A 26067-nucleotide genomic window follows, 5' to 3' on the forward strand; every position below is an offset into this window, starting at 1 on the left:
AAGAAAGAAAGGCCAGCTATCGCGGCTGCAAATCCTATAAAGATGCCTGCAGGCTAAAATCATCTGCAGCCAAGGGCCATCAGTTGGCCAGCAAAATGGTGGCAGATTTGGCACGTAACAGAAGTGACAATGCTGCCTCTATGGCTATGACCATTAAACAACATCTATGCAACGCCAATGCTGTCAAACAGCCACAAATGCCACTGCAACAGCAACAGCAACAGCAGCAACGGAAACAGCCACAAATGCCAAGGCAACAACAACAGCCAATTAAAGTAAACAAATTGTCTAAACAGCAGCTACCACAGCAGCCATTAAAAAATATAAAGCCATATCCTAAAAAACAAAGCCAATCAACATTACTTAGTTATGCTGACGCTCTGAAAGCAAATCATCATCCTGTCCAATTGAATCAACCAATTGCTAGGCAGCAACCTCAGCCACAAGAGGCACTGCGCCAAAAACTGCCATATGATGACGTCAGTACTGATGCTGCCACTAATTACAAATATGAATCTCGTCAACGTGGAGATGTCAATACTAGCACAGACCTGAAGCTAGACATTCTTATTAGTTTGATGCTGGAGGAGCGTAAGCGTCCTGCCGCCCCAGTAGTCAACAGCAACAACTCCAGTAGTAACCTGGAAGAGAAGATCGACAAGCTGATCAATATGATTGGATTGTTGGCCACTCACCTGATGAAAGACAAACGAATATAATTGCTCTAATGCACATGATTGTGCCCAAATTGCATATGAAGATGCAAATGCGTAAGCAAATGCAAATTCATATGTAATCAACAATTACAAATATATACACTATATTTGTATAGTCCGAATTGAGAAACACACTGCCCGTACAGATGCCCCGTCTCCTTGATGTCCGATGCCAGAAGTCCGATGCCAGAAGTCCTATACCTGCAATTAAACGAAGTCAATACCAATATCATTACACACTTACCTATGTCCGATGCCAGAAGTCCGATGCCAGAAGTCCGATGCCAGAAGTCCAATACCTGCAATTAAACGAAGTCAATACCAATATCATTACACACTTACCTATGTTCCGTCCCTGGATGTCCAAGATGGAGCAGTTGATTTGCTGAATCTATAATTAACAGATTTCAGTGAATTGCCAATGATGTTACACACTTACCTGCTTTCTGCCACTTGAGGATCTGGTGATGCTGAGTAAATTGCCAATGATGTCCACTTACCTGCTTACTGCCACTTGAGGATCTGGTGATGTCTATTCTACCAGTTGACTTGTCCAAATCCTGGATGCCCCAGATGATGCTGATGGATGCAGTCGATTTGCTGAATCTGTAATTAACAGATTTCAGTGAATTGCCAATAATGATGACCACATACCTGCTTTGCCGATGGATGCAATTGATTTGCTGAATCTGTAATTGAACAGATTTCAGTAAATTGTCAATAATGATGTCAACTTACCTGCTTCCTGCCACTAGAGGATCTGGTGATGCTGGTGCTGGTATGCCAGACAGCCAGTGTATCCTACCAGTTGACTTGTCCAAAGCCTGGATGCCCCAGATGATGCCGATGGATGCAGTCGATTTGCTGAATCTGTAATTAACAGATTTCAGTGAATTGTCAATAATGATGTCAACTTACCAGCTTCCTGCCACTTGAGGACCTGGTGATGCTGAGTAAATTGCCAATAATGATGTCCACTTACTTGCTTTGCCGATGGATGCAGTTGATTTGCTGAATCTGTAATTGAACAGATTTCAGTAAATTGCCAATAATGATGACCACATACCTGCTTTGCCGATGGATGCAGTCGATTTGCTGAATCTGTAATTGAATAGATTTCAGTAAATTGTCAATAATGATGTCAACTTACCTGCTTCCTGCCACTTGAGGATCTGGTGATGCTGGTGTAGTCTCCAGCAAACTCGAGATGCCTAATATCTACCATGTGTCGCTGGTCCACATTGCGGTGCCAGCAGCCATTCATCTTGTCCTGCATAATTTCCACCGATTGTGCTGCCACTGACGGAAGCCGTCCGCCCCTGATGGTCCTGATGGTTTCCTCGCCTAGATGTCTCCTCACCTGTAAATAAAAAGAAAATAATTAGTATGATTAGCTAAGTTAATTTAAGTTTTCCTATTGTTATTTGTAAATATAGTTCTAAGTCACAATAGCTCTAAGTTCGCCATTCAAAATGATCGCACATCGATAACATTCATATATTACGATAGTAATGTCAATAAGCTTCTCAGCCCTGGCTGAGCAGCTACCCAGCAACTCGAGCCCTGACTGCTCTGCGTAGCATGTTTTCAGGCGCCATTTAATTTCTAGACAAATGATACTAGGTATCGATTGAGATATTCACAGCCCGCGCCCTGCCATGCCTGGTGGTGGTGAGTGACAGGAGTGGGCAGCCCAGCCAATTGCTAGTTGGACGGCAGCGAGATCGGTCGCGAGAGCGCAGCCGCCAGCAGGCACCTCACCTAGAAAAAACTTAATAAATTAAATATTTAAATTAAATATTCAAATTAAATATTAAAATTAAATTAAATGCAAACATAATTGTGTATTAATTGGAAAAAGTGGTTAATAAACGAAAAAGGACGTTAAACTGAAACTGAATAAGAAAATAAAATCAAGAATATAGAAAAAATTAACAAAGTTCCTCCAGTGTGTGAGAGTGTGTGTGCGTGCGCTTCATAATGTACAACGCACTCTCGGGCAGCGTCATCATTGATGAAACTAGCGACGACGAGGAGGAACTCTATGTGGACGAAGACCCAGCGCTGGATGAAGACCTGGCTGGACCTGGCTCTCATACTGACCCAGATCAAGTAGGTACCAACAAACGCCAAAGTGCTGCTACTGTGCTAAAACTTGCCATGGAGGCAATGATGGAGCAGGAGCAGCAAATGCGTGCCCACAAGCTGCAACATCAGCAGCATCAATTAAATATAAAATCCAAATCAAAGCCAAATAAATATAAGCGGCCCGCCAAAAAGGGCATCAGCCCTAAGTCGAAGAAGCAAATGGCGGAAGATATCGACGCCATCTCAAATAGCAACTCGCCATGCCAATCTAAAGCTGATTGCTGTAGCTCAGATGCAGCGAATGAGGAGGATATAGCGACTAGCAATAGTCCACTGTCCACAACTCCGCCATCTATTGGCAAATCAATAAAACCGTCAACGAAATCTGTTACATCAACAGCGTCAACTGTTAACAAAAATCGCACAAATGCAGCCATGGACTTGACTGAATTAGATGCTGCAAGCTCAGCAGAAATATCTGAAATTCTAAATCATTTATTTAGTGGACATGAATTGAACAAATCAATCCCCCCTCCACCTCCATTGTCAGCTGAGGCTAAAGAAGCATGCCATAGAATGGCAGCTTCTAGCTCGCCAACAAATCAATCACTCTATTCAATGATTGTTAAAAATAAGCTAATAGCTGAAGATGATGTTTTGGCTATTGATGACGATACGCCAACAACATCCAAAAAAGCGGCTGCCATTGCTGCGGCACGCAAAGCCACTACAGCCACGGCCACGGCCACGGCCACGGCTGATGTTAACAACAACACCAATGTTATTGACAACAGCAAGCTAGGTGCTGTTAATGCCAACCACTCACCACCAGTAGATGGCGCTAATTTCTATGCTAATGATATAGAAATTGACGACGACGACGAAGATGACGACGATCATGATCAGAACGAGGGCTTTCTTGATAGGCTCAAGAAGAAGCCAACTCCATTATACTTACACAATGTGCCAGAAATTATGCCAGTACTGCTGGACATAAATAAAGTCATTGGTGAAAATAACTACTATACGAAGCCGACTGCTGGACATGGCTTACGTATTCAATGCGCAAATATAGCTGTATATCGCCAGCTGGCGCACCACTTCAAACAAAACAATATTGAATCGCATACGTACCAATTGCAAGCTGATCGTGGCTTTCGGTTCATGATTCGTCATCTACATCATTCGACGCCAGATGCCTGGATTCGTCAACAACTGACGAATCTGGGGCACAAAGTGCGATATGTGAGTGTAATCAAGAAGCGATTCACTCGCCAGCCACTCAACATGTTTGAAGTTGAGATCGCTGCCGAGTCATCTAGTTTGAATGTGCTGGACATTACCTGCTTGGGCGGACAGAAGGTGCAAGTAGAAAAGATTCTGCGCAACGCTGATGCCGTCCAATGCCATCGCTGCCAAAAATTTGGCCATACTAAAAATTATTGCAGACGCCCTTTTGTATGCGTTAAATGCAGTGGCAGCCACCCATCCACCGAGTGCGAAAGAAAGAAAGGCGCTAGCAGCCAGCCACCACCAAAGTGTGCAAACTGCCAAGGGGAACATGCTGCCAGCTATCGCGGCTGCAAATCCTATAAAGATGCCTGCAGGCTAAAATCATCTGCAGCCAAGGGCCATCAGTTGGCCAGCAAAATGGTGGCAGATTTGGCACGTAACAGAAGTGACAATGCTGCCTCTATGGCTATGACCATTAAACAACATCTATGCAACGCCAATGCTGTCAAACAGCCACAAATGCCACTGCAACAGCAACAGCAACAGCAGCAACGGAAACAGCCACAAATGCCAAGGCAACAACAACAGCCAATTAAAGTAAACAAATTGTCTAAACAGCAGCTACCACAGCAGCCGTTAAAAAATATAAAGCCATATCCTAAAAAACAAAGCCAATCAACATTACTTAGTTATGCTGACGCTCTGAAAGCAAATCATCATCCTGTCCAATTGAATCAACCAATTGCTAGGCAGCAACCTCAGCCACAAGAGGCACTGCGCCAAAAACTGCCATATGATGACGTCAGTACTGATGCTGCCACTAATTACAAATATGAATCTCGTCAACGTGGAGATGTCAATACTAGCACAGACCAGAAGCTAGACATTCTTATTAGTTTGATGCTGGAGGAGCGTAAGCGTCCTGCCGCCCCAGTAGTCAACAGCAACAACTCCAGTAGTAACCTGGAAGAGAAGATCGACAAGCTGATCAATATGATTGGATTGTTGGCCACTCACCTGATGAAAGACAAACGAATATAATTGCTCTAATGCACATGATTGTGCCCAAATTGCATATGAAGATGCAAATGCGTAAGCAAATGCAAATTCATATGTAATCAACAATTACAAATATATACACTATATTTGTATAGTCCGAATTGAGAAACACACTGCCCGTACAGATTGCCCCGTCTCCTTGATGTCCGATGCCAGAAGTCCGATGCCAGAAGTCCTATACCTGCAATTAAACGAAGTCAATACCAATATCATTACACACTTACCTAGTCCGATGCCAGAAGTCCGATGCCAGAAGTCCGATGCCAGAAGTCCAATACCTGCAATTAAACGAAGTCAATACCAATATCATTACACACTTACCTATGTTCCGTCCCTGGATGTCCAAGATGGAGCAGTTGATTTGCTGAATCTATAATTAACAGATTTCACTTGAGGATCTGGTGATGCTGAGTAAATTGCCAATGATGTCCACTTACCTGCTTACTGCCACTTGAGGATCTGGTGATGTCTATTCTACCAGTTGACTTGTCCAAATCCTGGATGCCCCAGATGATGCTGATGGATGCAGTCGATTTGCTGAATCTGTAATTGAATAGATTTCGGTAAATTGTCAATAATGATGTCAACTTACCTGCTTTGCTGAAGGATGCAGTTGATTTGCTGAATCTATAATTAACAGATTTCAGTAAATTGCCAATAATGATGACCACATACCTGCTTTGCCGATGGATGCAGTTGATTTGCTGAATCTGTAATTAACAGATTTCAGTGAATTGCCAATGATGTTACACACTTACCTGCTTTCTGCCACTTGAGGATCTGGTGATGCTGAGTAAATTGCCAATGATGTCCACTTACCTGCTTTCTGCCACTTGAGGATCTGGTGATGTCTATTCTACCAGTTGACTTGTCCAAATCCTGGATGCCCCAGATGATGCCGATGGATGCAGTTGATTTGCTGAATCTGTAATTTAACAGATTTCAGTAAATAGCCAATAATGATGTCTGGTGATGCTGGTGTTAGTATGCCAGACAGCCAGTGTATCCTACCAGTTGACTTGTCCAAATCCTGGATGCCCCAGATGATGCCGATGGATGCAATCGATTTGCTGAATCTGTAATTGAATAGATTTCAGTAAATTGTCAATAATGATGTCAACTTACCAGCTTCCTGCCACCTGAGGACCTGGTGATGCTGAGTAAATTGCCAATAATGATGTCCACATACCTGCTTTGCCGATGGATGCAGTCGATTTGCTGAATCTATAATTAACAGATTTCAGTGAATTGCCAATAATGATGTCTGGTGATGCTGGTGTTAGTATGCCAGACAGCCAGTGTATCCTACCAGTTGACTTGTCCAAATCCTGGATGCCCCAGATGATGCCGATGGATGCAATCGATTTGCTGAATCTGTAATTGAATAGATTTCAGTAAATTGTCAATAATGATGTCAACTTACCAGCTTCCTGCCACCTGAGGACCTGGTGATGCTGAGTAAATTGCCAATAATGATGTCCACATACCTGCTTTGCCGATGGATGCAGTCGATTTGCTGAATCTGTAATTGAATAGATGTCAGTAAATTGTCAATAATGATGTCAACTTACCTGCTTCTGCCACTAGAGGATCTGGTGATGCTGGTGCTAGTCTCCAGCAAACTCGAGATGCCTAATATCTACCATGTGTCGCTGGTCCAAATTGCGGTGCCAGCAGCCATTCATCTTGTCCTGCATAATTTCCACCGATTGTGCTGCCACTGACGGAAGCCGTCCGCCCCTGATGGTCCTGATGGTTTCCTCGCCTAGATGTCTCCTCACCTGTAAATAAAAAGAAAATAATTAGTATGATTAGCTAAGTTAATTTAAGTTTTCCTATTGTTATTTGTAAATATAGTTCTAAGTCACAATAGCTCTAAGTTCGCCATTCAAAATGATCGCACATCGATAACATTCATATATTACGATAGTAATGTCAATAAGCTTCTCAGCCCTGGCTGAGCAGCTACCCAGCAACTCGAGCCCTGACTGCTCTGCGTAGCATGTTTTCAGGCGCCATTTAATTTCTAGACAAATGATACTAGGTATCGATTGAGATATTCACAGCCCGCGCCCTGCCATGCCTGGTGGTGGTGAGTGACAGGAGTGGGCAGCCCAGCCAATTGCTAGTTGGACGGCAGCGAGATCGGTCGCGAGAGCGCAGCCGCCAGCAGGCACCTCACCTAGAAAAAACTTAATAAATTAAATATTTAAATTAAATATTCAAATTAAATATTAAAATTAAATTAAATGCAAACATAATTGTGTATTAATTGGAAAAAGTGGTTAATAAACGAAAAAGGACGTTAAACTGAAACTGAATAAGAAAATAAAATCAAGAATATAGAAAAAATTAACAAAGTTCCTCCAGTGTGTGAGAGTGTGTGTGCGTGCGCTTCATAATGTACAACGCACTCTCGGGCAGCGTCATCATTGATGAAACTAGCGACGACGAGGAGGAACTCTATGTGGACGAAGACCCAGCGCTGGATGAAGACCTGGCTGGACCTGGCTCTCATACTGACCCAGATCAAGTAGGTACCAACAAACGCCAAAGTGCTGCTACTGTGCTAAAACTTGCCATGGAGGCAATGATGGAGCAGGAGCAGCAAATGCGTGCCCACAAGCTGCAACATCAGCAGCATCAATTAAATATAAAATCCAAATCAAAGCCAAATAAATATAAGCGGCCCGCCAAAAAGGGCATCAGCCCTAAGTCGAAGAAGCAAATGGCGGAAGATATCGACGCCATCTCAAATAGCAACTCGCCATGCCAATCTAAAGCTGATTGCTGTAGCTCAGATGCAGCGAATGAGGAGGATATAGCGACTAGCAATAGTCCACTGTCCACAACTCCGCCATCTATTGGCAAATCAATAAAACCGTCAACGAAATCTGTTACATCAACAGCGTCAACTGTTAACAAAAATCGCACAAATGCAGCCATGGACTTGACTGAATTAGATGCTGCAAGCTCAGCAGAAATATCTGAAATTCTAAATCATTTATTTAGTGGACATGAATTGAACAAATCAATCCCCCCTCCACCTCCATTGTCAGCTGAGGCTAAAGAAGCATGCCATAGAATGGCAGCTTCTAGCTCGCCAACAAATCAATCACTCTATTCAATGATTGTTAAAAATAAGCTAATAGCTGAAGATGATGTTTTGGCTATTGATGACGATACGCCAACAACATCCAAAAAAGCGGCTGCCATTGCTGCGGCACGCAAAGCCACTACAGCCACGGCCACGGCCACGGCCACGGCTGATGTTAACAACAACACCAATGTTATTGACAACAGCAAGCTAGGTGCTGTTAATGCCAACCACTCACCACCAGTAGATGGCGCTAATTTCTATGCTAATGATATAGAAATTGACAACGACGACGAAGATGACGACGATCATGATCAGAACGAGGGCTTTCTTGATAGGCTCAAGAAGAAGCCAACTCCATTATACTTACACAATGTGCCAGAAATTATGCCAGTACTGCTGGACATAAATAAAGTCATTGGTGAAAATAACTACTATACGAAGCCGACTGCTGGACATGGCTTACGTATTCAATGCGCAAATATAGCTGTATATCGCCAGCTGGCGCACCACTTCAAACAAAACAATATTGAATCGCATACGTACCAATTGCAAGCTGATCGTGGCTTTCGGTTCATGATTCGTCATCTACATCATTCGACGCCAGATGCCTGGATTCGCCAACAACTGACGAATCTGGGGCACAAAGTGCGATATGTGAGTGTAATCAAGAAGCGATTCACTCGCCAGCCACTCAACATGTTTGAAGTTGAGATCGCTGCCGAGTCATCTAGTTTGAATGTGCTGGACATTACCTGCTTGGGCGGACAGAAGGTGCAAGTAGAAAAGATTCTGCGCAACGTTGATGCCGTCCAATGCCATCGCTGCCAAAAATTTGGCCATACTAAAAACTATTGCAGACGCCCTTTTGTATGCGTTAAATGCAGTGGCAGCCACCCATCCACCGAGTGCGAAAGAAAGAAAGGCGCTAGCAGCCAGCCACCACCAAAGTGTGCAAACTGCCAAGGGGAACATGCTGCCAGCTATCGCGGCTGCAAATCCTATAAAGATGCCTGCAGGCTAAAATCATCTGCAGCCAAGGGCCATCAGTTGGCCAGCAAAATGGTGGCAGATTTGGCACGTAACAGAAGTGACAATGCTGCCTCTATGGCTATGACCATTAAACAACATCTATGCAACGCCAATGCTGTCAAACAGCCACAAATGCCACTGCAACAGCAACAGCAACAGCAGCAACGGAAACAGCCACAAATGCCAAGGCAACAACAACAGCCAATTAAAGTAAACAAATTGTCTAAACAGCAGCTACCACAGCAGCCATTAAAAAATATAAAGCCATATCCTAAAAAACAAAGCCAATCAACATTACTTAGTTATGCTGACGCTCTGAAAGCAAATCATCATCCTGTCCAATTGAATCAACCAATTGCTAGGCAGCAACCTCAGCCACAAGAGGCACTGCGCCAAAAACTGCCATATGATGACGTCAGTACTGATGCTGCCACTAATTACAAATATGAATCTCGTCAACGTGGAGATGTCAATACTAGCACAGACCTGAAGCTAGACATTCTTATTAGTTTGATGCTGGAGGAGCGTAAGCGTCCTGCCGCCCCAGTAGTCAACAGCAACAACTCCAGTAGTAACCTGGAAGAGAAGATCGACAAGCTGATCAATATGATTGGATTGTTGGCCACTCACCTGATGAAAGACAAACGAATATAATTGCTCTAATGCACATGATTGTGCCCAAATTGCATATGAAGATGCAAATGCGTAAGCAAATGCAAATTCATATGTAATCAACAATTACAAATATATACACTATATTTGTATAGTCCGAATTGAGAAACACACTGCCCGTACAGATGCCCCGTCTCCTTGATGTCCGATGCCAGAAGTCCGATGCCAGAAGTCCTATACCTGCAATTAAACGAAGTCAATACCAATATCATTACACACTTACCTATGTCCGATGCCAGAAGTCCGATGCCAGAAGTCCGATGCCAGAAGTCCAATACCTGCAATTAAACGAAGTCAATACCAATATCATTACACACTTACCTATGTTCCGTCCCTGGATGTCCAAGATGGAGCAGTTGATTTGCTGAATCTATAATTAACAGATTTCAGTGAATTGCCAATGATGTTACACACTTACCTGCTTTCTGCCACTTGAGGATCTGGTGATGCTGAGTAAATTGCCAATGATGTCCACTTACCTGCTTACTGCCACTTGAGGATCTGGTGATGTCTATTCTACCAGTTGACTTGTCCAAATCCTGGATGCCCCAGATGATGCTGATGGATGCAGTCGATTTGCTGAATCTGTAATTAACAGATTTCAGTGAATTGCCAATAATGATGACCACATACCTGCTTTGCCGATGGATGCAATTGATTTGCTGAATCTGTAATTGAACAGATTTCAGTAAATTGTCAATAATGATGTCAACTTACCTGCTTCCTGCCACTAGAGGATCTGGTGATGCTGGTGCTGGTATGCCAGACAGCCAGTGTATCCTACCAGTTGACTTGTCCAAAGCCTGGATGCCCCAGATGATGCCGATGGATGCAGTCGATTTGCTGAATCTGTAATTAACAGATTTCAGTGAATTGTCAATAATGATGTCAACTTACCAGCTTCCTGCCACTTGAGGACCTGGTGATGCTGAGTAAATTGCCAATAATGATGTCCACTTACTTGCTTTGCCGATGGATGCAGTTGATTTGCTGAATCTGTAATTGAACAGATTTCAGTAAATTGCCAATAATGATGACCACATACCTGCTTTGCCGATGGATGCAGTCGATTTGCTGAATCTGTAATTGAATAGATTTCAGTAAATTGTCAATAATGATGTCAACTTACCTGCTTCCTGCCACTTGAGGATCTGGTGATGCTGGTGCTAGTCTCCAGCAAACTCGAGATGCCTAATATCTACCATGTGTCGCTGGTCCACATTGCGGTGCCAGCAGCCATTCATCTTGTCCTGCATAATTTCCACCGATTGTGCTGCCACTGACGGAAGCCGTCCGCCCCTGATGGTCCTGATGGTTTCCTCGCCTAGATGTCTCCTCACCTGTAAATAAAAAGAAAATAATTAGTATGATTAGCTAAGTTAATTTAAGTTTTCCTATTGTTATTTGTAAATATAGTTCTAAGTCACAATAGCTCTAAGTTCGCCATTCAAAATGATCGCACATCGATAACATTCATATATTACGATAGTAATGTCAATAAGCTTCTCAGCCCTGGCTGAGCAGCTACCCAGCAACTCGAGCCCTGACTGCTCTGCGTAGCATGTTTTCAGGCGCCATTTAATTTCTAGACAAATGATACTAGGTATCGATTGAGATATTCACAGCCCGCGCCCTGCCATGCCTGGTGGTGGTGAGTGACAGGAGTGGGCAGCCCAGCCAATTGCTAGTTGGACGGCAGCGAGATCGGTCGCGAGAGCGCAGCCGCCAGCAGGCACCTCACCTAGAAAAAACTTAATAAATTAAATATTTAAATTAAATATTCAAATTAAATATTAAAATTAAATTAAATGCAAACATAATTGTGTATTAATTGGAAAAAGTGGTTAATAAACGAAAAAGGACGTTAAACTGAAACTGAATAAGAAAATAAAATCAAGAATATAGAAAAAATTAACAAAGTTCCTCCAGTGTGTGAGAGTGTGTGTGCGTGCGCTTCATAATGTACAACGCACTCTCGGGCAGCGTCATCATTGATGAAACTAGCGACGACGAGGAGGAACTCTATGTGGACGAAGACCCAGCGCTGGATGAAGACCTGGCTGGACCTGGCTCTCATACTGACCCAGATCAAGTAGGTACCAACAAACGCCAAAGTGCTGCTACTGTGCTAAAACTTGCCATGGAGGCAATGATGGAGCAGGAGCAGCAAATGCGTGCCCACAAGCTGCAACATCAGCAGCATCAATTAAATATAAAATCCAAATCAAAGCCAAATAAATATAAGCGGCCCGCCAAAAAGGGCATCAGCCCTAAGTCGAAGAAGCAAATGGCGGAAGATATCGACGCCATCTCAAATAGCAACTCGCCATGCCAATCTAAAGCTGATTGCTGTAGCTCAGATGCAGCGAATGAGGAGGATATAGCGACTAGCAATAGTCCACTGTCCACAACTCCGCCATCTATTGGCAAATCAATAAAACCGTCAACGAAATCTGTTACATCAACAGCGTCAACTGTTAACAAAAATCGCACAAATGCAGCCATGGACTTGACTGAATTAGATGCTGCAAGCTCAGCAGAAATATCTGAAATTCTAAATCATTTATTTAGTGGACATGAATTGAACAAATCAATCCCCCCTCCACCTCCATTGTCAGCTGAGGCTAAAGAAGCATGCCATAGAATGGCAGCTTCTAGCTCGCCAACAAATCAATCACTCTATTCAATGATTGTTAAAAATAAGCTAATAGCTGAAGATGATGTTTTGGCTATTGATGACGATACGCCAACAACATCCAAAAAAGCGGCTGCCATTGCTGCGGCACGCAAAGCCACTACAGCCACGGCCACGGCCACGGCCACGGCTGATGTTAACAACAACACCAATGTTATTGACAACAGCAAGCTAGGTGCTGTTAATGCCAACCACTCACCACCAGTAGATGGCGCTAATTTCTATGCTAATGATATAGAAATTGACAACGACGACGAAGATGACGACGATCATGATCAGAACGAGGGCTTTCTTGATAGGCTCAAGAAGAAGCCAACTCCATTATACTTACACAATGTGCCAGAAATTATGCCAGTACTGCTGGACATAAATAAAGTCATTGGTGAAAATAACTACTATACGAAGCCGACTGCTGGACATGGCTTACGTATTCAATGCGCAAATATAGCTGTATATCGCCAGCTGGCGCACCACTTCAAACAAAACAATATTGAATCGCATACGTACCAATTGCAAGCTGATCGTGGCTTTCGGTTCATGATTCGTCATCTACATCATTCGACGCCAGATGCCTGGATTCGCCAACAACTGACGAATCTGGGGCACAAAGTGCGATATGTGAGTGTAATCAAGAAGCGATTCACTCGCCAGCCACTCAACATGTTTGAAGTTGAGATCGCTGCCGAGTCATCTAGTTTGAATGTGCTGGACATTACCTGCTTGGGCGGACAGAAGGTGCAAGTAGAAAAGATTCTGCGCAACGTTGATGCCGTCCAATGCCATCGCTGCCAAAAATTTGGCCATACTAAAAACTATTGCAGACGCCCTTTTGTATGCGTTAAATGCAGTGGCAGCCACCCATCCACCGAGTGCGAAAGAAAGAAAGGCGCTAGCAGCCAGCCACCACCAAAGTGTGCAAACTGCCAAGGGGAACATGCTGCCAGCTATCGCGGCTGCAAATCCTATAAAGATGCCTGCAGGCTAAAATCATCTGCAGCCAAGGGCCATCAGTTGGCCAGCAAAATGGTGGCAGATTTGGCACGTAACAGAAGTGACAATGCTGCCTCTATGGCTATGACCATTAAACAACATCTATGCAACGCCAATGCTGTCAAACAGCCACAAATGCCACTGCAACAGCAACAGCAACAGCAGCAACGGAAACAGCCACAAATGCCAAGGCAACAACAACAGCCAATTAAAGTAAACAAATTGTCTAAACAGCAGCTACCACAGCAGCCATTAAAAAATATAAAGCCATATCCTAAAAAACAAAGCCAATCAACATTACTTAGTTATGCTGACGCTCTGAAAGCAAATCATCATCCTGTCCAATTGAATCAACCAATTGCTAGGCAGCAACCTCAGCCACAAGAGGCACTGCGCCAAAAACTGCCATATGATGACGTCAGTACTGATGCTGCCACTAATTACAAATATGAATCTCGTCAACGTGGAGATGTCAATACTAGCACAGACCTGAAGCTAGACATTCTTATTAGTTTGATGCTGGAGGAGCGTAAGCGTCCTGCCGCCCCAGTAGTCAACAGCAACAACTCCAGTAGTAACCTGGAAGAGAAGATCGACAAGCTGATCAATATGATTGGATTGTTGGCCACTCACCTGATGAAAGACAAACGAATATAATTGCTCTAATGCACATGATTGTGCCCAAATTGCATATGAAGATGCAAATGCGTAAGCAAATGCAAATTCATATGTAATCAACAATTACAAATATATACACTATATTTGTATAGTCCGAATTGAGAAACACACTGCCCGTACAGATGCCCCGTCTCCTTGATGTCCGATGCCAGAAGTCCGATGCCAGAAGTCCTATACCTGCAATTAAACGAAGTCAATACCAATATCATTACACACTTACCTATGTCCGATGCCAGAAGTCCGATGCCAGAAGTCCGATGCCAGAAGTCCAATACCTGCAATTAAACGAAGTCAATACCAATATCATTACACACTTACCTATGTTCCGTCCCTGGATGTCCAAGATGGAGCAGTTGATTTGCTGAATCTATAATTAACAGATTTCAGTGAATTGCCAATGATGTTACACACTTACCTGCTTTCTGCCACTTGAGGATCTGGTGATGCTGAGTAAATTGCCAATGATGTCCACTTACCTGCTTACTGCCACTTGAGGATCTGGTGATGTCTATTCTACCAGTTGACTTGTCCAAATCCTGGATGCCCCAGATGATGCTGATGGATGCAGTCGATTTGCTGAATCTGTAATTAACAGATTTCAGTGAATTGCCAATAATGATGACCACATACCTGCTTTGCCGATGGATGCAATTGATTTGCTGAATCTGTAATTGAACAGATTTCAGTAAATTGTCAATAATGATGTCAACTTACCTGCTTCCTGCCACTAGAGGATCTGGTGATGCTGGTGCTGGTATGCCAGACAGCCAGTGTATCCTACCAGTTGACTTGTCCAAAGCCTGGATGCCCCAGATGATGCCGATGGATGCAGTCGATTTGCTGAATCTGTAATTAACAGATTTCAGTGAATTGTCAATAATGATGTCAACTTACCAGCTTCCTGCCACTTGAGGACCTGGTGATGCTGAGTAAATTGCCAATAATGATGTCCACTTACTTGCTTTGCCGATGGATGCAGTTGATTTGCTGAATCTGTAATTGAACAGATTTCAGTAAATTGCCAATAATGATGACCACATACCTGCTTTGCCGATGGATGCAGTCGATTTGCTGAATCTGTAATTGAATAGATTTCAGTAAATTGTCAATAATGATGTCAACTTACCTGCTTCCTGCCACTTGAGGATCTGGTGATGCTGGTGTAGTCTCCAGCAAACTCGAGATGCCTAATATCTACCATGTGTCGCTGGTCCACATTGCGGTGCCAGCAGCCATTCATCTTGTCCTGCATAATTTCCACCGATTGTGCTGCCACTGACGGAAGCCGTCCGCCCCTGATGGTCCTGATGGTTTCCTCGCCTAGATGTCTCCTCACCTGTAAATAAAAAGAAAATAATTAGTATGATTAGCTAAGTTAATTTAAGTTTTCCTATTGTTATTTGTAAATATAGTTCTAAGTCACAATAGCTCTAAGTTCGCCATTCAAAATGATCGCACATCGATAACATTCATATATTACGATAGTAATGTCAATAAGCTTCTCAGCCCTGGCTGAGCAGCTACCCAGCAACTCGAGCCCTGACTGCTCTGCGTAGCATGTTTTCAGGCGCCATTTAATTTCTAGACAAATGATACTAGGTATCGATTGAGATATTCACAGCCCGCGCCCTGCCATGCCTGGTGGTGGTGAGTGACAGGAGTGGGCAGCCCAGCCAATTGCTAGTTGGACGGCAGCGAGATCGGTCGCGAGAGCGCAGCCGCCAGCAGGCACCTCACCTAGAAAAACTATCTTCCCCTCGCCATGCAGCTGCTGGTCAGCTGATCATGTATGAGATGGGAAGAAGCGGAGATCATTAATGTGTGTTCTTCATAGACATACGAACAGGAAAAGAATGCAAATGTGCCAAGCATGCCAGTGCAAGTTAGCTTTAGATTAGAGGCTAAAATAGACAAACTCATTGAGATGATGACCACCCTCACGGCCTGCCTGTTGGCCCAATTTGGTCCCAATGAGCGCTTAAATGTCTAACAATGTATCCACTTCCCCAAATGCCAGTAGACGCAGCGCTGCACTGCAGCCTGCTGTATCTCAACGTGTCAACAACATCAAGATATCTTTTTGGAATGCTGCAGGTGTCAAGAAAAAGCTTAATGAGCTCAATCTGTATCTCGTCAAGCACGATATAGACATAATGCTAGTGTCTGAGACGCATCTGACTGATAGCGATAGCATTGCTATTAATGGCTATATTGTTTATTTAGCAAATCACCCCTCAAACAGGCGCAGAGGAGGTGCAGCCTTTATAATTAAACAACATATATGTCATTATGCTATGCGCTTTACATCTTACGACTCGCATCAATCTGTCGAAGTTTCAGTCAGCCTGCAAAATGGCCGTCATATCAATATTGTCTCAATCTACTGCCCGCCTCAAGTCATCTGGTCTGGGCAAGATTTCAACAACCTGCTTTTATCCTTGGGTGACACTTTTATAGTCGGTGGTGACTGGAATGCGAAAAGTCAGTGGTGGGGCAACGCCAGATCTTGTCTCCGTGGCCGAATGCTAGTCAATAGTATTCTACAAGTGAATTGCAACATTCTGGCAACTGGGTCGCCCACCCATTTTCCGTTTAATTCACGCCAAACTCCGTCTGCCATTGACTTTGCGATATTTAAAGGTATCAGGCGAGATTTGCTGACCATCACTGACTCTTTCGAGCTCAGCTCTGATCATCTCCCGCTGCAAGTTCAGCTGGTTGAGAAGCCTGTCACCAGCAGAGCAAAAGGCCACCTGCTTGATTTGAATGCCAACATCAACAAATTTCAGAGCTATCTAAACGACAAAATCTTGCTCAACACTGAGATCAACAGTGCTGACGATATTGATGATGCGGTCAATATTTTTGTAAAAAACATTGAAGATGCTGCAAACTATGCGAATGCACAGAACCCACGCAAGATAACGAGGACTAGATTTCGTGTAGATAGACAGACTCTGCAACTTATCGAGGCCCATAAGCAAGTCAAGCGCTATCTCGCTCGAAATCGCAATCCGATGCTTAAGATGCTCTGCAACAGGCTGTCGAATCGCATACGCAAAGAGCTCATATATGCTAGGCAGAAGTATGAGGAAGAGCTATTTAGATCTATCGATCCAACTGATAGATATAGTATGCAGAAGCTCTGGCGGCTGACCAACGAGATCAAGCGGCAGCCTGCTCCAAATCTACCGCTGTTGAAGTCCTCCAGTGGCAATGGCTCTAATGCGCAAAATGTCTGGTGCAAGACAACAGCCGAGAAGGCCGAAACATTTGCTGCGAGTCTTGAGCAGCGTTTTCAGCCAATCGTGACTACGCCGCCCAGTGATCTGGCCGAGATCGAGGCTCAAGTTAGCCAGCCATCTTTGACTGCTTCAGTCTCATTTCGGCCAGTCACTGCGGCTGAGGTCATCAGTCACATCAGCACGCTAGAGAACAAAAAAGCGGCTGGATTGGACCAAATTGATAATCACACCATTAAAGCGCTGCCGATGAAGGCTATTCTGTATCTCGTCTTGATATGCAATAACTCTTTTAGACTGGGTCATTTCCCCTCTTGCTGGAAGTTAGCGATGGTGAAGATGGTGCATAAGCCTGGCAAGCCTACGCAACACGTCGCATCATACAGGCCAATAAGTCTGCTGTCTGGCCTCTCAAAGATACTCGAGTATCTTATTTTGAGCCGTATGCTGGAGCAAGATACTCTTGTAAATGCGATTCCAAATCATCAATTTGGATTCCGCAAGGCGCATTCAGCTGAGCAGCAATTGGGTCGAGTTACTCAATTTATTATTAAAGCGTTTGATGACCGCAAATACTGCTCTGCTGTCTATATGGATATCAAGGAAGCCTTTGATCGAGTGTGGCATACAGGCTTGAAATATAAGCTCAAGATGCTATTGCCGGATGCTCTCTACCGCATCCTCTGCTGCTATTTAGTTGATCGGACGTTTATTGTTGAGTGTCACGGTGGCTGTCGCTCAGGAATCAAGCAAATTCACGCTGGTGTGCCACAAGGTAGCTTGCTCGGGCCTATCTTGTACAATGTGTACACCAGCGATATACCGAGGCCAGCTTATCCGCGAGGGACTTTGATTGCCACTTATGCTGACGACGTCATCGTTCTGTCGGCAGACTTTCGTCAAGCAGATGCGCTTATTCAACAGCAAGCTTATATGGATAGATTGGCTGAATGGGCGAGCAAGTGGTGCATTACAATTAATGCAAGCAAGACTATGCATATCATGCATACGCTTCGAGTTATAGCGCCATATCAGGCTATTCGTATTGGCAACGAAACTATTGAAAATGGCACCTCACATTCGTATTTGGGCGTTACTCTAGACACAAAACTACGATTCTCACAACATGTCACTACGGTCGTTACTAGGGTCAGGGCTAGGCTTAAAAAGATAGATTGGCTCATTAACAAGGATAGCAAATTGACGCTTAGAACAAAAGTCATTATTTATAGGCAGCTAGTTGCTCCACTTTGGCAATACTCGCTGCCTGTATGGGGCGCTCTGCTATCTGAGGCGCAATTCAACCGCATTCGAGTCGTACACAACAAAGCTCTGAGAGCCATTTCTGGTGCTCAGTACTTTGTTTCGAACGCGCGCATCAGAGCTGATTTGGAAGTTCCATCTGCGGATGATATATTCAACAATCTCTGCGCCAAATACTATGATCGACTCCGGGTCCATACCAACAACTTGGCCAAAAACATTGCCTACGACCCGTTCATCCCACAGCGGATAACATTGGCTAGATACACGAGTCTCGTTAACACGCATTTAGCCAACGATATTGCTTTACGCACTCAGCGGCAACTGCAAAGAGAAGCCGACGAAGTAGCTGAAAGCAGAGAGCGATTCCTTCGCCGACGGGAGGCTCAGCAACGCAACGAAGCCGCACAAGCAGCAGCCCACCAGCCGCAACGACTACCTGTTTTCGAGGGTATTGCGCCAATGCCGCGGCCACTACCACCACCATCACCACTTGCTGCCTATAGGGTCGTATTTGGATCACATAGAGATCTAAGTTAAGTATTAACACTAATTGACAATTCAAAAATTTTATTTTCGGCACATATATATGTGCAGCGAACATATGCGACGGCGCTTGCGCCTAAAATGCACATTTTAAGCCTACTTAAAACTAACTTAAATACGCGCCCTATTGGCTATGCAGCCCATATGGCTAAGTCTCCTTGCTGTACTTCATGTATTCTGCAAAGAAAAAATCAACATTAATAATCTTTGAATGTTCTTATTAACTTCTGCAAAATTCACTTACCTGCTAGTCAACTTGCAATCAATGAAGTTCGGCCATTTCCAGCTTTGCGCCCCTCTGCACTTTGTATGGTAGCAGCTGTTTTTTATATAAAGATAATAATCAATCAATATTAATTATCAACTTTATTAATATCACGTTTACAATTTCTAATTTTTATTTTGCAAAACTCACCTGCTAGTCAGCTTGCACTTAATGCAATTCCGCTGTCTACAGTATTGCGCCCGTCTGTATTTCGTATAATAGCAGCCACATATATATAAAAATATGATAATTAATTAATATTAATTATTCATATAATTAATTTCAATTAATTATTAATATTTAAACTTACCAATTAGCAGCATAAAATTTGCATTTAATGCAATTTTCAATCAGCTGTTTTTTGTTTTTGTTTTGATTATGCACTCCGATAGGCACAAAGCCAGGGGTGCATCGTCACTTTCCAATTGCATTTGCGATACATCGAACGAAAATTAAGTAAATCAAAACTGCTAAAATGAATTGTTAAACTATTTCTATTTAATTATCTATACTAATTGTCATAAACTTTTTGTAATTTAAGTTAATTTTAGCTTAAGCCCATATTTGAGAAAATGACCAGACTTTGTCTCGACTTTTCTCTATTATTCCAATTGGCCACTTTGGGCTATTTTCTCTGTGCATCTTGTAGATGCTTATTAATGAAATAATTGAATTATATTAATTAATGCCATCTATTACTATTGTTAAACTTAAATCTTACTTATCTATTTAGTCGTTAATCAGTTACTCAAGCACTTTATTGTTAATTTGTATTATCTTTAAATTGCTCTTATATAAGTATTTTGTAAAATTAAGCTGCACTGTTATTTTTGTGCACTTATGGCTATTTAAATTGAATCATTCTATGATAAGTTTCGACAAATATTGTCCTTTTTAGATTTTAATTATCTCATAGGCGCTATTTATATTTACATAAAATGCTATTGTGAAGTATTAAATAAATAAAGAGTATCCCCGTACTCTTCCCCTCATCATGCAGCTGCAGGTCAGCTGTTCATGTACGAGAATGGGAAGAGGCGGAGATCACTAATGTGTGTTCTTTTTAGACATACGAACAGAAAAATCTGCAACATACCAACAGAAAAAATTATAGCACCTCTCGTACGGCCAACCATGGTATTAGAGTGCAGTGCAAGGACGTCGCTACTTATCGCAAACTGGTAAAGTACCTTGAAGTAAATAAAGTTGAAAACTATACCTTCCAGTTGAAAAGCGAGCGCGGCTTCAGAGCCATTATTCGTGATTTGCACTACTCCACTCCGGACCACTATATCCGTGAGAAACTAGCCAACTTAGGGCATCAAGTTCGCTTCTTAAGAGGCATTAAATCTCGCTTTACTAAGGAGCCACTTGATCTCTTTGAAGTCGAGTTAGTACCCAGTGCCAATAATGCTGAATTCTTGCAAATCACTGCCATCGGCAATCAGCGCGTTAAAATTGAGAAGCCGTACAAATCTAGCGAAGTCGCTCAGTGCCATAGGTGCCAGAAATTTGGGCATACAAAAAATTACTGCCGTCGCCCATTTGCCTGCGTCAAGTGCGGCGAAAATCATGCTTCCACGGACTGTGGCAGGCAGAAAGGTGACCAAACACCAGCGAAGTGTGCCAACTGCTCTGGCCCCCACGCCGCGAGCTACAAAGGTTGCCCTTCTTATAAAGAAGCGTGCAAGAAGCGCGAAAACGAAGGCGCCAAGCAGCTAGCAAAGATTATTAACAATCTAGCCAAGCCTGCTCCCACTGCAACTGCTCAGAGCAGTCGCCCAAATATGCCCAATTTGTTAAATATGCCAAATCTTTTACAGCAAGTCTCCCCTCAGTCACGACCGCAAACAGTTAGTGGGCCCAGCTATTCGGCTGCCCTTCGGGCGGGTTTAGAGTTTGCTCAGCCTATCGGGCCGGCAGCAATTAGCAGCAAACAGCGTCAGTCCAGACAAAAAGCCACCAAACGTAGCCAACAACAACAACAACTCATGCATCAACAACAGCAGCAGCAACAAGTACGTTTGCCTAGGCAGACAAGCGCACAGCGGCCGCTGCAGCAAATGCGTAGCCGCAGCCTGAGCACGCGCCGTAGGCGTCCACAACACATAGATGGGGGTGCGCATCCTAATAGTGGGGGTGTTTATCCTCAACGTTTCGAGCAGCCAACGAATGCGAATATGCCAAGTATGTCAGTGCAAGCTGGCCCCAGATTAGTGCCCAATCAGAATCGCGACAAATCGGATAAAATTATTGATTTGCTGACCAACCTCATAGCCTTCCTGTTGGCCAAATTTGGTCCCATTGAGAGCTCTAATGTCTAACAACATATCCACTTCCCCAAATGCCAGTAGACGCAGCGCTGCACTGCAGCCTCGCGTATCTCAACGTGTCAACAACATCAAGATATCTTTCTGGAATGCTGCTGGTGTCAAGAAAAAACTTAATGAGCTCAATCTGTATCTCGTCAAGCACGATATAGACATTATGCTTGTGTCTGAGACGCATCTGATTGATAGCGATAGCATTGCTATCAATGGCTATATCGTTTATTTAGCAAACCACCCCTCAAACAGGAGGAGAGGAGGTGCAGCTTTCATAATTAAACAAAATATATGCCATTATGCGATGCGTTGTACATCAAATGACTCGCATCAATCTGTTGAAGTTTCAGTCAGCTTGCAAAACGGCAGACACATCAACATCGTAGCTATCTACTGCCCGCCGCAACTCATTTGGTCTGGACAAGATTTCAACAACCTGCTATTAGCTCTGGGTGACACTTTTATAGTCGGTGGTGACTGGAACGCGAAAAGTCAGTGGTGGGGCAACGCCAGATCCTGTATCCGTGGCCGCACACTAGTCAACAGTATCCTGCAAGTGAACTGCAACATCTTGGCAACTGGATCGCCCACCCATTATCCATTTAATGCACGCCAAACTCCGTCTGCCATTGACTTTGCGCTTTTTAAAGGCATCAGGCGTGAATTGCTGGCCATCTCTGACTCATTTGAGCTCAGCTCTGACCATCTTCCGTTGCAAGTTCAGCTGGTCGAGAAGCCAATCACTAGCAAAGCAAAAGGCCATCTTCTGCATCTGAATGCAAACATTAACAGATTCCAGAGCTATCTAAACGACAGAATCTTGCTCAACACTGAGATCAACAGTGAGGACGACGTCGATGATGCTGTTAATATTTTCGTCAAAAACATTGAAGATGCTGCAAACTATGCGAATCCACAGAGCCCACGCAAGATAACGAGAGCTAGATTTCGAGTTAATAGACAGACTCTGCAACTTGTCGAGGCCCACAAGCAAATCAAGCGCTATCTCGTTCGAAATCGCAATCCTTTGGCGAAGCAGCTCTGCAACAGGCTGTCGAATCGCATTCGCAAAGAGCTCATAGATGCTAGGCAGAAGTATGAGGAAGAGCTATTTAGATCTATCGATCCAACTGATAGATATAGTATGCAGAAACTCTGGCGACTGACCAACGAAATTAAGCGACAGCCTGCCCCAAATCTACCGCTATTGAAGTCCTCCAGTGGCAATGGCTCTAACGCTCATAACGTTTGGTGCAAGACTACTGCCGAGAAGGCTGAAACATTTGCTGCAAGTCTTGAACAGCGATTCCATCCCATCGTGACCACGTCGCCCAGTGATCTGGCTGAGATTGAGGCTCAAGTTAGCCAGCCATCTTTGACTCCTTCAGTCTCTTTTCGGCCAGTCACTGCGGCTGAAGTCATCAGTCACATCAGCACGCTTGAGAACAAGAAAGCGGCTGGATTGGATCAAATTGATAACCACACCATCAAAGCGCTGCCAATGAAGGCTATTTTGTATCTTGTTTTGATCTGCAACAACTCCTTTAGACTGGGTCATTTCCCCTCTTGCTGGAAGCTAGCGATGGTGAAGATGGTGCACAAGCCTGGCAAGCCTACGCAACATGTTTCATCATACAGGCCAATAAGTCTTCTATCTGGCCTCTCGAAGATACTGGAGCACTTAATATTGAGCCGTATGCTTGAGCAAGATGCTCTTATAAATGCGATTCCAAGCCATCAATTCGGATTCCGCAAAGCTCACTCAGCTGAACAGCAATTGGGTCGAGTCACCCAGTACATTATTAAAGCATTTGATGACCATAAATACTGCTCTGCTGTCTATATGGACATTAAAGAAGCTTTTGATCGAGTGTGGCATACAGGCTTGAAATACAAACTCAAGTCACTACTGCCGATCGCTCTCTATCGCATTCTCTGTTGCTATCTAACAGATCGCTCTTTTATTGTTGAGTGCCACGGTGGATGTCGCTCAGGAATCAGGCAGATTCACGCTGGTGTGCCACAAGGCAGCCTGCTTGGGCCAGTGCTGTATAATATATACACCAGCGATATACCAGCTACAACTTGTCTTCATGGAGTTCGTATTGCCACCTATGCTGATGACGTCATTGTTCTTGCAGCAGACTATCGACAAGCAGATGCGCTTAACTCACAGCAAGCTTACATGGATAGACTGGCTGAATGGGCGCGCAAGTGGTGCATTACAATTAATGCGAATAAAACTATGCACATCATGCATACACTCAGGCCTATAGCACCATATCAGGCTATTCGCATTGGCAACGAAACTATTGAAAATGGCACCTCGCATCCATATCTGGGCGTTACGTTAGATTCTAGACTGCGCCTCACTCAACATGTCACTACGGTCGTTACTAGGGTTAGGGCTAGGCTTAAAAAGATAGATTGGCTCATTAATAAAGATAGTAAACTATCTCTAAAAACTAAAACTATCATATACAAGCAGCTTGTTGCCCCACTATGGCAATACTCGCTACCTGTATGGGGTGCTCTTCTATCCGAGACCCAATTCAGCCGCATCAGAGTTATTCACGATAAAGCTTTAAGAGCCATATCTGGTGCTCAGTACTTTGTCTCTAATGCACGCATCAGATCTGCACTGGATGTCTTGTCTGCTGATGAAATATTCAATAATCTCTGCACAAAGTACTTCGACAGACTACGTGTACACAGCAACAACGATGCTAGAAAGATTGTCTATGATCCGTTCATCCCACAGCGGCTAACTATGCCCAGATACACGAATCTCATTAACACTCTGCTGGCTGATGATATTGCTCTGCGCAGTCAGCGACAGCGGCAAAGAGAAGCTGATGAAAATGCTGAGTTTAGAGAAAGATACCGTCGCCTACATCCGCCAGAGTATGGCCCGATCACCTTTCGCGAGCACAGCCGACGACTAATAGCGGAGCGATTCACGAGATCGTATCCAGATCCTCCTCGCAACTCCAGTGAGAATCGACGCAACAATGCTCCACCGATCGGCCTGGCTGCACACACACCTGCTTCTGGAGTGGCTCATAATATAGGTGACGCAGCTGCTTTGCAGCCGCGCCTGCCTATATTCCAGCAGTTGGCGCCGTTACCACCCACCATGGCCCCCATGCGCCCACCCATCATCGACCTAGATGACCTACCGGACTGATTAAATCTACTCTTCTCAAGAGGCTTCTAGCCAGACACACAAATAAGTATCAAATCTAATTGTCATTCAAATTGATCATTTGTATATACAAATATCACAATTAGCAACAGGCTATTGCACTATTTACTTAGAAGAGTAACTAAACCAACAAATAACATACAATTTAGATGTCTATTTTCAGCTCAAAAGTTTATTTTCAGCACATATATACATATGTGCAGCGAACATATATAGTGGTGCTTGCGCCTACAACATATGTACAATTTGAATGAGCCTGAAACTAACTTAAATAAATGCCCTATTGGCCGCGGAGCCCACTTGGCTAGTTCTCCTTGCTCTAGTGATTGTACTCTGCAAAGAAAAATCAACATTAGAAATCTTTTAACACTTTTATTAAATTTTGCAAAACTCACATACCAGCCAGTCTGATCGCAATCTATGCAATTCCTCTGTCTTCAGTTTCTGAGCTCCCTTGCATTTTGCACTGCAGCAGCTATATATATAAAAAGACAGCAATTAATCAGTATACATTTTTAATATTATTAATTTCACTTACTTACTTATTAATATTTATACATATGTATCAATTAGCAGCATCAAATTTGCATTTAATGCAATTTGCAATCAGCTGACTTTGTTTTGTTTTGATTGTGCACTCCGATAGGTATTTACATATAACCAGGGATGCATCGTCACATGTACAATTGCACTTGCAATATATTGAATTAATACTTTCGAAATCAAAACTACTAAAACGAATTGAAAAGCTAATTTTTATTCAAATTATTAAATCCTATAAACTTATAACTATATATAATTAAATTAAAAACAATTATATTATAGCAGCAACTAAATTAAAATATATGTATGCATATGCGATACATTGCACTATTATTGCTATATATGCATTGTAAATATGTAAACTAAACTTAATAATAATTAAAAATACTAGTAAATTAATTAATTACACTAACTCTAGA

General features: G+C 43.3%; 4 protein-coding genes and 1 long non-coding RNA gene across 6 annotated transcripts; 4 read left to right on the top strand and 1 right to left on the bottom strand.

Moving 5' to 3' along the window:
- The first annotated feature begins 17 nt into the window (after positions 1 to 17).
- LOC149270141 (uncharacterized) lies at positions 18 to 2556 on the top strand. Its single transcript, XM_089462761.1, has one exon. It carries the CDS (start codon positions 96 to 98, stop codon positions 717 to 719), a length of 624 nt encoding a protein of 207 aa, XP_089318887.1. The 5' UTR covers positions 18 to 95; the 3' UTR covers positions 720 to 2556.
- On the top strand, positions 732 to 5298 carry LOC149270142 (uncharacterized). The gene has a single exon (XM_089462760.1). It carries the CDS (start codon positions 2697 to 2699, stop codon positions 5076 to 5078), a length of 2382 nt encoding a protein of 793 aa, XP_089318886.1. The 5' UTR covers positions 732 to 2696; the 3' UTR covers positions 5079 to 5298.
- A 247-nt stretch (positions 5299 to 5545) lies between these two features.
- Positions 5546 to 11717, top strand: LOC149270143 (uncharacterized). Its single transcript, XM_089462763.1, has one exon. The coding sequence runs from the start codon at positions 7498 to 7500 to the stop codon at positions 9877 to 9879; it is 2382 nt and encodes a 793-aa protein (XP_089318889.1). The 5' UTR covers positions 5546 to 7497; the 3' UTR covers positions 9880 to 11717.
- A 132-nt stretch (positions 11718 to 11849) lies between these two features.
- On the top strand, positions 11850 to 15999 carry LOC149270144 (uncharacterized). Its single transcript, XM_089462764.1, has one exon. It carries the CDS (start codon positions 11858 to 11860, stop codon positions 14237 to 14239), a length of 2382 nt encoding a protein of 793 aa, XP_089318890.1. The 5' UTR covers positions 11850 to 11857; the 3' UTR covers positions 14240 to 15999.
- Positions 16000 to 25257: 9258 nt separating this feature from the next.
- Positions 25258 to 26024, bottom strand: LOC149270145 (uncharacterized). 2 transcript variants are annotated; one of them, XR_016268654.1, is made up of 3 exons: positions 25648 to 26024; positions 25501 to 25580; positions 25258 to 25438 (listed from the first exon to the last, which is right to left on the bottom strand). It is a non-coding gene; the product is annotated as an uncharacterized LOC149270145 (long non-coding RNA). The 2 variants fall into 2 exon arrangements; XR_016268653.1 differs by having other exon boundaries at positions 25505 to 25580; positions 25648 to 25840.
- Between the last annotated feature and the right edge of the window lie 43 nt (positions 26025 to 26067).

The sequence above is a fragment of the Drosophila arizonae genome, chromosome 2 (genome assembly GCF_054131065.1).
Source record: "Drosophila arizonae isolate 15081-1271.41 chromosome 2, UAZ_ARI_1.0, whole genome shotgun sequence".
Taxonomy (NCBI): domain Eukaryota; kingdom Metazoa; phylum Arthropoda; class Insecta; order Diptera; family Drosophilidae; genus Drosophila; species Drosophila arizonae.

Coding starts and splice junctions, on each gene's coding strand:
- LOC149270141 (XM_089462761.1), top strand. CDS start 96: ATGGTGGCAGATTTGGCACGTAACAGAAGTGACAATGCTGCCTCTATG.
- LOC149270142 (XM_089462760.1), top strand. CDS start 2,697: ATGTACAACGCACTCTCGGGCAGCGTCATCATTGATGAAACTAGCGAC.
- LOC149270143 (XM_089462763.1), top strand. CDS start 7,498: ATGTACAACGCACTCTCGGGCAGCGTCATCATTGATGAAACTAGCGAC.
- LOC149270144 (XM_089462764.1), top strand. CDS start 11,858: ATGTACAACGCACTCTCGGGCAGCGTCATCATTGATGAAACTAGCGAC.